The 14,251-nt window shown below is 29.4% G+C and overlaps 2 protein-coding genes across 2 annotated transcripts in view; one reads left to right on the plus strand and one right to left on the minus strand.

Annotated features, from left to right (window-relative positions):
* LOC119677456 (muscle M-line assembly protein unc-89-like) overlaps nucleotides 1-14,251 on the minus strand; it is a 46,026-nt gene that overhangs the window by 17,693 nt on the left and 14,082 nt on the right. The window contains exons 10-12 of the mRNA XM_038088803.1: nucleotides 7,253-7,421; nucleotides 1,611-1,653; nucleotides 236-1,525 (exon numbers count right to left, since the gene is read on the minus strand). Of these exons, the coding sequence (XP_037944731.1) occupies nucleotides 236-1,525; nucleotides 1,611-1,653; nucleotides 7,253-7,421 (1,502 nt within the window). The remainder of the gene's footprint in view (nucleotides 1-235; nucleotides 1,526-1,610; nucleotides 1,654-7,252; nucleotides 7,422-14,251) is intronic.
* Nucleotides 5,558-7,236, plus strand: LOC119677457. Its single transcript, XM_038088804.1, has 3 exons — nucleotides 5,558-5,818; nucleotides 5,878-6,068; nucleotides 6,143-7,236. Exons 1-3 carry the CDS (start codon nucleotides 5,676-5,678, stop codon nucleotides 7,174-7,176), a joined length of 1,368 nt encoding a protein of 455 aa, XP_037944732.1. The 5' UTR covers nucleotides 5,558-5,675; the 3' UTR covers nucleotides 7,177-7,236.

Raw genomic sequence — 14,251 nt, forward strand, 5'->3', positions numbered from 1 at the left:
AAAGGAAATAAATATATAAGGCAATAAATGTTGAGAAATTTTTTAATGCAATGGACAGACAATCAACAAATTTCATAAAACTTACTTTAACAAAACAAGTATAAAACAAATTACTTTTTTTTAAAATAATTTTTATAACTCCAATTTCAAAATATTTCAATATATTTGCATATGAAACCAGCACAATAAAATATTATTTGATACTAAAATTTACCATAACATTTTTTGTACTTACTTGAAATCATCACTATCATTTATGACATCTCCATTACGAGTCCAAACATAACTATATGGTAGACTGCAATCAAACTCAAAACTAAGATCAATAGTTTCTCTTTCAACTGATTGCGTTTCTTCCGGCAAATGTTTTGTAATACGCGATTCTTTAGGTAAAAACGATTTTATTAATTTTTGGTCATGAATAATGACATTAACTGTAGTTGTTATTGGTTCATGGTCGCCTTCAATAATACATGTATATGTACCACTATCATCATATGTGCAATTGTCAATAAAAAGAACTGCTTCATTTGAGAAAACCTCGATATGAACTCTATTAGACTCCAAAAGCTCAGAATCATTATGATAAAATTTACATGCTGGAACTGAAGAACCTCTAAAACCTGCAGCGAGTGCCATGCGCCCACCAATTGCAGTGGATGGTCCCATTATTCGACGGCGTATATAAGCATTTCGTCGTGAAGACGAAGCTCTTACACTACGTGAAGAAGGTGATTTTGAATAGCGCCTACTGCAAATAACATCCAATCGTGCCGTAGCTTCTATTCGACCATAATCATTTTCTAAAGTTATACGATATAAGCCAGCATCATCAAATGTCACCTCATCGATTTCTAAGAAACGTAGATCATCTATTTCTTTCACAGATATACGTGTGGTTGGTATTACGATCATACCATCCTTGTCCCATGTAGACCATGGAGTTGGATGACCGGCAATGGCACATTGAAATCGTACACTATCACCTTCTTCTACAACTCGACTATGTGGTATAGCTAAAAATTTAGGAGCTGAAATTGTCTGCTGTTGTGCAGTATAGCGTCTTTGTTCACTGCTACCAATATCAATGCTTGAGTTGCGATATGAAAGCCTCATAGGTGAAAAGCTTCTATTTGGTGTGGAACGTGGAGTTGAAATTGGCGTAGAGCTTGCTGAAAGCAAACCAGTTGGCCGGGATAATTGTCTGTTTAACATATTTTCTTTTTCCTCTGGTACATCGACTATAATACAAGCTGAGGAAAGCGTACGACCTAAGTTATTTTTCGCAACACATGTGAATTCTCCTTCGTCTTCAGGGTAAACGCGAGGTATGCTTAGAGTTGCTTTTATACCATCATAGGACATCGAAAACTCTTTATCACTGGGCAATACTCGACCATCTTTTTCCCAAATAATATATGGTTCTGGTAATCCCTCCACATGACATTCTAAAGTTATAGAGTCACCATCACAACAGCGTAAGTTACGTAAATGCCTTATGAAGTGTGGAAGGGTTTCAACATTTCTATGGAGTATTTAAATATTTAAATAATATTGTTAATTTCACACTTAAATTTATAATAAAAAATTTTGAATTTTTAATGTCTTACCCATGTCTTATGGATCCTTTCTCCATTTTTTGCCTTAGGATATCTGAAATTTCAAAAAAAAAAATTTTAGTCAACTTTAAAAAAGTAAAAAATTTAGCTGAAAGATTCAAATTACATAATAAATTGTAACTGAAATTAAAAAATTAGGCTGATAAGTAATTAAATAAACTGAATATTTTTAGAAGCTAATATAACACTCGGGTAACGGATTTCAAACGCTTTTATAAAGATTAGGGAAACTGAATTTTAGTCGGCAGTTATACCAAATGTTTAAGATTATGAACAATGCCTCATGCCTGCCTATCCTAATATATTATTATATTCATATTCCTCCAATTAATTTATCATTAATTTTTATATTTGTGTTCGTGGAAACTTTATCACATCACTTCTAATATCACTTTGAATATAGTGATATCCTGGGTACTCTTCCTGCATAAGGGAATGATCAATAATTTGGATCATAATTTGTGAGTTTAAGCCACGACGACTACGATATGAATTGGTGCATTGTCTTGGGAATACTCTACTCGGTGTCTTTGTAAGTAGAAGCGTTTTACGGTATTACTATATTTAATTCATCCAGTAATATTGCATAAAATATCACAGATACATCACACATATACGGATTGTACATATATTGGTAATATGTCTTTTATATACTAAAAATCAGTAATCAACTTCCTAGCTGCCTTTGATTTATTTCAAGTATTTTCCAATTTTTATATCCTCTGTTTTTACCATACTTTAAGCTCCAGAATGTTATAGTGGATCCACGATTTAAAAATGAGCTTTGGTATGTTTAGCGATTACGTTTTCTTTTTTTCAAGACCTGCAAACACGACACCCAACACAATTCGTTTGCCTTATTACATCTACAAACAATATTTCCACAATTTAGTCAACCTATATAAAAAATAATCTTACTGGGGATTCACTGATTTTTATAATTATCAACATCATACACTTTATGGCTCGAACAGTCTTCATCAATTTAGTTGGTACGACCATGTTCGAGTATTATTATAAATTGTAGAACTGGCCATACCCTGCAATATTCTTATGGATAACCCAATATGTAATATCCGGAGTGGTCATGCCAGTCCCGTACTTTAAACGTCTTTTTAGAAAAATAACAAGTGCAGAAGCATAAAATAGCAAACAAATCAGCCACATATCAAGACATATTAGCCAAAAATATACCATTGTATGGTAATCTCCTAAGTTTAACAAAAAGTGGTTTCAGTCTGAAATATCCATAAATCATAACATAACCTAAAATGTGTAAATAATTTTAAACAAATAAATGAATTATATTGTCATTAATAAAATAAAATTTCTCTTTATGAACAAAAATACTTATATAATATTTTATTACTTAAATAGCATGTGACATATATTTTTCAGGAATGCTCCTTATTCAACATAATATAAACGACTTCATTTCTACGCACATAAAACATCATCGAAGTTTATATTGAAGAGTTTAACGTTTCCTTTTTATTTTATTTACAATCTTATCCTAATAATTTTCAAAACATAATTGAAGTTTCTAGCTTCAAAAGGTGTAATATGAGATTATTTATCTCTAGCAATACCGAAACTAGTGTCCTGAGTATCTTTTTTAGGTTCAATAGTTAAGTCTTCCATTTGTTTTTCTAGACTAGTACCAGACATCAACGCGTATGCTCTTTTTCCATGTGCACTCGTAGGACTAAGGCGCACTTGAGAATTGAACACTTGAGGATCATTTGCCAAAATCGTGGGGTTTGTTCTAGAGTTAGAAATGGCAGAATAACCATGATCTAAAAACACCAATTGAGCACTTGGTGACAGGTGTGGCAACCGAACATTTAAGGCAGTATTTTGTTGATTGTAAGATTCAACATTTGTGTTGTTTTCAATATTCTTATTTTTGCTTTCCATCGTATCTATCAATGTATAATATAAGATACAACTCACTTTTAAATTTTAATAATTATTACCTTTTGGAAATCCTAAACACAAGTTTACTTCGGTTTTAATAACGACTCGTTTTAAGCGCCAAAATAAATTAAATTTTCTTGGAAACAGCACGTTTACATTTTTTGAAAGCAATTGCAGTTATTTATTTTCTTACGTGTTCGTACGAACAAATCAATCGTAATCATATGTCAGTGTTTTTTTAAGAATTTTAACTTTCATTTCGATCGTTATTTTTAATATATTTCTATATGTATTTTGACAAATTCACTCTTGTCTTCATCGGAAGAATTCCTAATATTATTACAATACAATACAATATTCCTAATACAATATTAGGAATTCCTGATGAAGACAAAAGTTAATTTACCAAAATACGTATAAAAATATACTAAAAATATCAATCGAAATAAAAGTTAAAATTCTTAAAAGAAAAAACCGACTTTATAATTGTTTCAATCGAAGAACTCAAAAATTAAAAATAAAAATACATACATATGTGAGTGGTTAAAGTTACTGAGAATTATTCCCGCGACGTGTTGTCTTTCTCATACAAACATTTGATTAAACAAAATATTTTGATTCAAATTTATTCGTTCGCGCGAAATCGAAGGTGGAAATAATGAAATTGGCAGGTGTCTATTTTTTTCATTTAATTTTACTTTTATTTTAATAGTAATTTAGCGTTTCTATGTTACTTAATAGAAACTATTGTATTTGGTAGAGAGATTTCGAAAAGTAATAAACTACAACTACAAAAATTTTTTGTTTATATTATATTAATTATTTGAATTTTTAATTTACCGTATAACTGTTTCGAGTATAGCCAAATGCCCATTATCAGTGGTCTTGGAACTACTTCTTATATTTAATTATTATATTATTAATTATAATTAATAATATAATAGTTTGCGATTTGTTAATTTCGTTAGTTGAGGAACGGGTAAATTCTCAATTTGTATATCTTGATAAATAAAAATCACCAAATGTGTACCAAATTCATGTTTTGTTATTTGAAATTAATAAATAATATAATAACGGTTGTTATTAAATTCTATGTTGTTTTCAAAACAAACAAAGCAGAAATATGAATTCGCAACCAATGTACCCGCAACATGAGAAGTGTTCGCAAGAAAAAACATACACAACACAATTTGCACATGCAGTGTAACCGCAGCCTAAAAGTATGTTAAATATCGTTTCTGACTTGTTTCATATAAATTGGCATGTTTAATATACTTGTACAATTGATAAGCTTATATTATTTTCAGACAGCCAAATTTCCTTAATTTCGTAAAAATGAAATCAAGATAATTTCGAAAGTTTTCATACCGTTCCAATTTAAGGAAATTAAATGTCTCTAAACATAGTATTAAGGCCATATAATAGCTATAACTTCTACAATTTAATTTAGATGTATAGTTAACAATTACGTTACAACTTTCTTAATAATAATATTCTTGTATAAATTGAGCATACAAAAAAAAATTTATTTTATCGAAACTAGCACAGTGAACAGTGAATTAAAATTGTATATAAAATTGATAGCTATATATCTATATTATAATACTTTAAATTGGATTTCGGTATTTTTAATAGTAAAAACTTAAAAAGTAGAACAAATGACGAAATAAAAGAAACAGTAAAAAAAAAATACACCTAAAACGCAATAACACAACGCAACTATTTTGTCGAAATTTTAAAATAAATTCATAACTCAAATAATTACTTTAAATTACTTATAAGCTTATAAGTAATTTGAAATTCATAATCAAGTAATAACATTAAATTAGTGAAAAATACTCATAAAAATAATTACTAAAGCCACAGTAGTATATTATATATTTAAGAAATGATCTTTGTATTTTTTTTTTATTTATACTTTTTATATTACTAATATTATAATAATAAATAAAATTTTATTTTTAAAATAATATTATTCGACTTGGCATCACTATTTTCAGTTTTATTTTTAGTGACAACTGACGTAAGCAGTAGTGCCAACATAATCTTTGACACAAGAATTGATAGCTTGTCTGTGTTATATTTGTGCACAAAATATAATATAAAACAAATTTCATTTTCGAATTTATTTTAATTACAATGATTGTAATACGTGTTAAACTAGAAAACGGTTTTCGTAAAGGAGATGCTAACAATATACCAGTTATTCACAGCGGTATGGTTTGTAGTTTTGTAACGAAAACGGCAGCTAAAAATAAGCAACCGGTCAGCGGAGCGCCTATGTAAGTATATACTTGTATGAATATTGAAAATATATATAAATTTTTTTTTATATTTAAAGGTTTGCACAAAACGATGATTTGCTTATTGACTATGTACAAGTCCGTACAACTGGAGATGTATGTGAGGCACGTGCCATTGCATTTAATAAAGATAAAAGAATTGTTAGTAAACAGGCAAATGTTACTATCAAGGTGAATTTACGAAAAGAAGAAATTTTTTCAGCCGAATGTGAACAATGTCCAAAAAAAGGTACTTATATTGTGTACATATATACATATGTATTTTATTTGAAAAACTAATAAGAAACTAATAAAACTTATCAGATTCATGCAGTCACATAATGGCGTTTATCTTTTGGCTGTATCGTAAGAGTACAGATACTGATACACCTGCTATACGCAACTTTTGGGGTACTGAAGCAGAATTATTAGTAGAAAGTGGACGAAGTGAGGCTGTCCGTATTCGTGATGAAGTTGGTTGTGATGATTTGCGTATTGAGGCCGATATGGAAGTATCTGCTGTGACCGATGGAGAAGGAAATGCATTCTTAAATGCTGTATTGGATAGTATGTTTAATCAGGGATTAGATAGTTCATTGTTCTACAGTCATTGTAGGCCAGATCATAACGAATTTGAACCATTATTTGTGCATCATACATTGCTAGATTCTAATTCTAACAAAGTTAAAGACGTAACCAGCTTTCTTGTGCATATGGAAGAGGTTGCAAAAAAGGGTTTATTTGAGCGATTAAACGAAGCTACAAGAACAAGTTACAAATCACACTTATGGCTAGAATCTCAATATATGCGACTTCGCTGCTCATTAATTCATAGAATTGTTACACGTAAAAGCAGCGCTGATGATGATCGTATTATGGAAATGCTTTTTTGTAAAGATCGTGAAACAAATTGTGAAGAACGTCAACAATTAAAACAACATAAACGCTTTATATTAAAGCAGACTGAAAAACTTGAAAACAAAACCTATGAAGATTGTGGTCTCATATTAAGTGAAAATTATCCATACATATCTGCTTCACCCGATGGCATAACAGATGATCATATCGTAGAAATTAAAGCGCCTAAGACTGAAGAAGAATTTGAAAAATATCTTGAAAAAAGAGAAACAATTGCACCAAAATATATGGCACAAATTCAAATACAAATGTATATGGCTAATGTCACAAAAGCACTCTATTGTGTCCTCAGTCCAACATTTGATACAACTGGTGCTTTGCATTATGTTTGGGTACAAGCTGATATGGAATTTGTAGCTGGTTTGTTGGGTGCCGTGGAAGATTTTTGGAAGGATGTCGTATTTCCTCGGCTTGTGAAGGTTTACAATTTACCTGATTAATACATATTTAAAGTAATAATAATTCTAATAAAGGTTCAATTTGGAACAAAATATTACTAATGCAAAAACTATTTACCTTTAGCATAGATTTGCAATGAAATTACAGCTTTTACTTCTCCATGACAATTGGTGGCAATAACTGAATAAGTGCCTGTAAAATCTAATTTAGCGCTTGGTATTTCTAGTCTGTATTCAGGACCGTCTCCTACGCGTCGGAAATGTGGAGCGTCCTTGTAGTACTCGGGCTGAAATTGTAAAAAAATTAATTGTTAAACTATGAGTAAACACACACTGCTTTTATTAAAATATATAATATTGATATCTTAGTCAATTTTTTATGATGAATCATAGTCATTATTATCGAGATTTCCTAGTGTTACTGTCATGCCATATTTGTCAACTACATGCCGATCAATAAGAACCAGTAAAGTGCATGCGTGTTTATGTTTTAAAAGGAGACATGTTTGAAAGTGGGGTGGTGCAACTACAGCACACATTGTACACAGTTCTACATTGTTGCTGATATTAAGCCAAAGTGTTTTGCTTTTGCTTTCAAATTAACAACAAAATTTTATAAATTATGGAGTTGTTTTAACCATTTTCGTGCGGCATATATTACACGTTATTGTTTCGACTGCTGCTGTCGTACGTTTTACGATGATGACTTATAATTTTTTTCATATATTATATTACAATGGTTGCATATTATAACGCAATGGAAATTCTCGCAGTACACTCACGCTAACTTATTAAACTAAATCGCTTAGATGCAGTTCCGATCTGTTGCCACTGCTAGCTACTAAGATTACAGCTATTTTGTTGCTGACAAATTTATTACAATTGTTGCTGTTGAACTTGAATTTTAGTTGTTACGATATAACAAGTGACCCTGACGTCAAATACAATATCTGCTATATCTAGTATGTATTATAAAGCATATATATTAATTATACTCCTTGTATATATAAATTATAATTTTTATTTTTTTTTTTTTTGTAGTTGCGATTGTTCCTAAACCCTTTGAATTTAACATAATTGAAATTAAAAGCATATTTAGATATATAATACTGACAACAAATAAGTTTATAATTATAAATTTCGTACTGAAGAGTATAATTTTTTTTAAAAATAAATTGATCATTGAAATTAATTATAAGAGTAAAGCTGTTTAGAGGTTCCAAAGGACATTTCAATGATTCAGTGTTAGATGCAGCTTAATTAATTACAAATCCTGTAGTAAATATTCAACAATAAGCTAAAAAGACTTCAAAGTAGCACAAATAATGAAAACATTAGCGTAGTGTGGTGTATTTTAATTTTATACTTGATATAAATAATAAACAGGTGAGTACAAATATTTGTTACTAAAAACAAAATATTATTCAATTTCGTTTAACTCTACTGCTACACACATTTTGCGAAATATTATATACACCATATGTTTGGTTGGGTCTATAACATATTTTGTATTTATTTGGAAAAAATAAATCAGTGGTCCTAAGACCCTACATGATGAGTACTTGTCAAAACTCGAAACAACGTTGTATGGTCAGCCAAATTTCAATAAATTAACTAAATTTCTGTTCTGTCTTTTCTTTGCTAGTCGAATCCTTCAAACGAAAAAAACTATTTCATTTAAAAATTTAAAATTTGTATTTCTTAGAAAGGTTAATTTAATTTAAAATTTTCTCCAAAATGATAAATGATATGATATGCAACTTGCGAAACAATATTCATCGACAATCACTACGATATTACATAAATAATTTTTGAACAATTTTTGAAACATCAATTTTGTTTAAAAATATACGAATATGGTTTTGTGATTATTGTTGTTGCTGTTTTGATAGGTGTTCACACATTCAAAACTTTCCTTTCGTTGAGTAAAAATATACAAATATGATCTTGAATTTGTTGTTGATATTCTTTTGCTTTTTTGATAGATGTTTGCATATTGAAATCTTTCCTTTCGTTGAATTTTATCATTTCATCATTTAACTTTTTACTATTAGAACTTGGAGTACAATTCCTGTTTCTGGAACGCACCAATTTGGCTACGGATTTTAAAAGTCGCCTATTCCAACCAACTTTTTTCGCTACCTTATGTGTTTATATACTTTCGTTCTTCAAATATTAAGGTTTAATGTAGAAATTGTTCATATGAAAATCAAGAACAACTAGTAAAAGCGTTGGATTCGATTTTGTATTTTGCCATATGCGTAATAGTAAGAGTTACTCAAAATAAATTAATTGACCTAACTTCATTATTAATTCAGGGCACACCACAAATATTAGTCTTGTCGAGCTAGAGTTTTGATATGATTGCTAAAGAAATATCTATATATAAGATATTTATATGATTTAGGACTCTATGCTCTAAAAAAATAGATCTTTTTTATAAAAATCTGCTGCAAAAACCTCTATGAACTACAAGCTTAAGACTTGCAAAAGAAAAATTATAATAAGATATTTATAGTAAATATCTTATTATAGTATATAGCCTGAGGTACGGCTATATATTCTGGAATTTATTTAGAATTTTAATACTTAATTTTATTAGTAGCTCATCAATTTAGTTTTTACTTATATTAAGTTCCTAAGAATACTCTCGTTTCTAATAATTCCTTCCTAGTAAAGGAATTTCAACACCTTAATAAAGTAGAGTCAATTGTCTTAATACCTATAACGCAAACTTTATACGTTCACAAGTTCACTGATATCGCCGTTGTTGTAGGTCTGAATGTAGTCATGATACGATGAAACGAATTGACGGAATTACGTGCGGCACACCAACAAAAGGAGTTATTTGAAGTTTAACTACTTTTATTTTTTAACCATTTTAATTCCGTTTGAAGATGGTGTACTTCAGACTTGCAATAGCAGCGCTGTGGGACCAGTCTGAAGATACATGACACCAACATATCTCCCTAATTGTTTTGTATGTAACAATTTTTCTTAATCTGTACCCCAAAAATAGTTTGTGAGCACTTTCAGCACGTTATTGCGATTGTTTAAGTGACTTTACAAAGCAATGACATGTGCGAAGAAGGATTCGCATATTAAATACAACGACCTTTATCGATGAAGATAGGCAGTATCATGAACGCTTCAATTAAAATTAATAATGTTGATCTACTTGTTTGATTTCAATATGAGAAATATCTGATTTCTTAATGATTCTGTATAAAGATTTAACTTATATGTACCAATAATAAATTACTTTCTTCTTTTATCTAAGAGTTTTCGAAGATACAGTTAGTTTTTTGATTTCAAATTACTTTTAAGTGTGATGGACTTTTCTTGCATTCACCGTACTAGGGTGGAGTAGTGAAACATCAATTCTAACAATATTAAATGCTGTAAATAAAGTGTGGCTATCTAAATTTTTTAACTATCTATAAAGATGGATCCACTTAGGTTCTTAAGAGTGATCCTTTTCATTCATTCAAATAAATAATTTAAAATGTATAAATTGCAAACTGAATAGTTCAATTTTTATACTAATTACCATTTTTAATTACAATGGTAATACTAATTACCATTGTAAAATTAATTAAATTTAATATATTGTTCTGGCAACGGTCACTTTTTATCACACAGCTAGGAAGTTTTTTTTTTAGGGTGATAAGGTGGAATGCTTGATGCACCGTCAAACCAACCATCGTCGGAAAGGTGTGACTCACTCCCTATCAGCGTCAAATATAGAATACAGCGATACATATACCTCCCCGGAACCGTTCTAGCATTACTTCGGGAAGAGTCTGTTATATTGGCGTTGCAAGCCTTACTCTTCATTTCCGATCTGCGTCCAGACCACTATTTCAGCGTAGTTTTTTGTGTATGTCCTATTTATTAAGTAAAAACTAGGATAATAAATAGGGCAGACATCAAGAAATGCGGTGAAAAAGTGGAGGCCTGGACAAATTGATTTGCAAAGTTAATATACACGATACGTGTATAAATGCAACGATACAAATATGATTGATAAGAAACTTTTTAAACAAAGGAATTCTTTACACTTATAGCTTGTCTGATGAGTCACTATGCCCTGTGTTATTATTTCAATAAAGTGGGAATGTCTGAAATGAGAAAATGTCGACTCCGCTTGAATGCAGTTAAGACTTCTATTCAAATTCTTTGTGTATATCTGGCTTTGATCTGGAACAAAATAAAAAGCTAAACCGGCAGCTCAGTTCTTGCCAAAAATATATATCATATTCACAGTGATTCGGTCTTTTGAGAACCAACCTACTATTAATATCTATTTCTATCTTTTAAAGTAAAAAATATTTAAATGCAGTAAACTGCATCTTGAAATTTTAAAGCTGACAAATAATATAGGATAATTATTTCAAATGAGATAATTGTGGTTCCTCTGAAAGTTTTAATGCTCGTATATTTCATACATCAGCTAATTGAATGCATTAAATTAGTGTTATACCGGTTTCAAACGCCGACTATGGTACATATCGTTAATAACCTATTAAAATAATTGTGAAAAACATCTATAAATCTCAAAAATAGCTTAATTTAAAAGTTAATGTCATTAACCGTTTTAGAATCCTTTTGTCTGCTATTAGTGCATAATAGGTGTGAAATTCACAAGCTGTGTTAATATATAGAGTAGTAAAACGAGTAGTTAAAAAAACTGACTACTAAATGGACGTGCCTAGGGAATTGGAATCGTGCCTTTTTTCCAGAGAAATATTTTTTCTATAAATATTAAACAACTTTTAAAAATTATTAACTTTTCACTGTATTGTAAGGACTAAAAACTAAATAAAACTAATGACGTGAATATCGCAATTTAACATCCTTAATGGTATCTATAATATAATTGCTCTCGATTATGTTCCTAAATTCACAAATAACAAATATTGAAAGATAATGATCGTTGAGTTCAATAATAGGAAATTCTGTATCGATGGTTATAATTTTGATATAAATAACATAAATATTCTTTGCGTAAAAAATTATCAGATCTTTAGATTGTTTTTGTTCTTTTTTATCCTTATATATTTTCCATAGAATAACTAAAAAGAATGTATAGATCTACTTAAATTCTAATGATGTTGATGTGGATTCAAAGAATGATGTTAGATATGAAATTCTTTAAGGATGATCCGTATTTGAAGATACATCCAATATATTATAACACTACCGATGATAAATTGTTATTAGAAAATATGATCAAAATGTTATGAGTAGTTTTTTTTGAAAGCCTGTATATTGTTTATTATTATTTTTTTATGCTATGCTCCCCTCATGGCATATAACTCTTATCGTTTCTTCTATTAAAGAAAGCTTCAATTTAGCAAGAAAATATATATAATTTTAATCCAGCATAGTTTACTCGTCAGTTTCCATCGTTGGCAAGAAAAGGGTACAAAATCTTTAATGATCTTTTTCTAACTGATCTGACAAAGTTATCATCATTTAAATTAAAGCACTGTCGAGAGTGAGAGTGGGTGATATGTTAATAAACTGAGAGGATAGCGTTAAATATCTCGGCATCACGTTGGACAAACGATTCACATGGCTTAAAATATGTTCAACTGAAAAGAATTAACTGTGCCAAAATTCTTCATCACCTCCAACCGCTATTCAGAAATGAAAATCACAATGCTAAGAACAGGAAACTGATATCTAACCAAATAATTCGTCTGTCACTTCTATATGGATGTTTAGCGTTTAGCAAACCTTCAAGCACTACTATTCGCCAGATAAAAATTGCACAAAGCCAGGCTCTGAGAAGACTTTTCAAGGTACCATGGTAAATTAGGACGAATGATATCCTCAGGAACCTCAAGATTGATCTAAGGTCAATTATTGCTTAGTCTGATGAAGTGATAAACAATAATCCAGTCAAGGCGTAAAGAGGGGTTTTGAAAATACCTCGAATTACGAAAGAGTAAAAGAGCTCAAGTGCACTGGCTCAAATAGCTTCAACATAATATCTATTTAATTTACGAATATAAGCATATTTATAAATTTATCAGTTTGATTCTCTTTTACTTGAAAAGAAGAGTCGTTTTTTTTCAGTGCGATGCTGTTCGTGTGCTAGGTGTTTTGAACTTTAAGCTTTAGGGTGGTACTGCAGATGTGGTATGCAGATATTGTCTCATCGGTGGTATAATAATGGGTTATTATTTGAATTAGAGGTAACTTTGTTGTTAAAGTCCGATACTCCAACCTAACCTAACGTTACTTAAATTTTAATTGTTCATTGGAAAAATATCTTCTTTCATTGAGCTGTGTGATAATCTAATAGTCACAAAAACGTTGAAGTGTATTCTTATTTGCTTTTACATAAGTTTAAATACTTTTTATATCCTGTACATGAATTTTGATTTTATGTTGATAAATGCGTTTTGCTAACAATTAATATTTGTAAATTTAATTTATTTTAATATATGCAATTTTACCTTCACTTCCTGTTTATTATTTTTCAAATATACTATAAGCAAATTATTTGTTAAAAATATTATGGAATATAAAATATTCTATAATTTCAGAATTACATGGAATTTTAATAATCAATGTTTTACTTTTCGAATTTTGTCTTTAAAATAATTTTTATTTTATTTTTTATTTTTTTTTGAATTTATTATTTTTTTGTATTAGTACTCAATTTTTTAATATTTTTTGTAATGTAAACACTTTGTCCGTTTTATTCTTTAAGGATATTTTAATTTAAAACGAACAACTGTAACAACAAAAAAAATTTATACGTTTAGACAACGTTAAAGCTAAATCAAAACTGTTTCAAATTGTTTACAATAAATAGCTTTTTTGTTTATTATATTTTAATTTTAATAAAATATAGGAAATTCATTAACAATTCTAATTAAAAACGGTTTATTTGTTTAAGTTATTCGCACGCTCAGTCCGAGTAAGCCCACGTGGACAATTATTGATAAGGGCGATCACACGAAGCATTACAACCTGCCACACTTTTCATAAGATAACGAACTTGTTATTTAAATTTTATATTTATATATTTGTTATGTATATAGACACATATTTATTTTTTCATTTTTATTATTATTTATTTTTTTTTTTTTGGAATTGTCTT

Source organism: Teleopsis dalmanni, chromosome 2 (assembly GCF_002237135.1).
Source record: "Teleopsis dalmanni isolate 2A chromosome 2, ASM223713v2, whole genome shotgun sequence".
Taxonomy (NCBI): Eukaryota; Metazoa; Arthropoda; class Insecta; order Diptera; family Diopsidae; genus Teleopsis; species Teleopsis dalmanni.

Bases quoted from the DNA above. Each gene is read 5' to 3' on its own strand.
- LOC119677457 (XM_038088804.1), top strand. From the start codon at position 5,676: ATGATTGTAATACGTGTTAAACTAGAAAACGGTTTTCGTAAAGGAGAT. The intron at 5,819-5,877 runs GTAAGTATATAC...TTATATTTAAAG, and splicing joins CCGGTCAGCGGAGCGCCTAT to GTTTGCACAAAACGATGATT. The intron at 6,069-6,142 runs GTACTTATATTG...AAAACTTATCAG, and splicing joins TGAACAATGTCCAAAAAAAG to ATTCATGCAGTCACATAATG.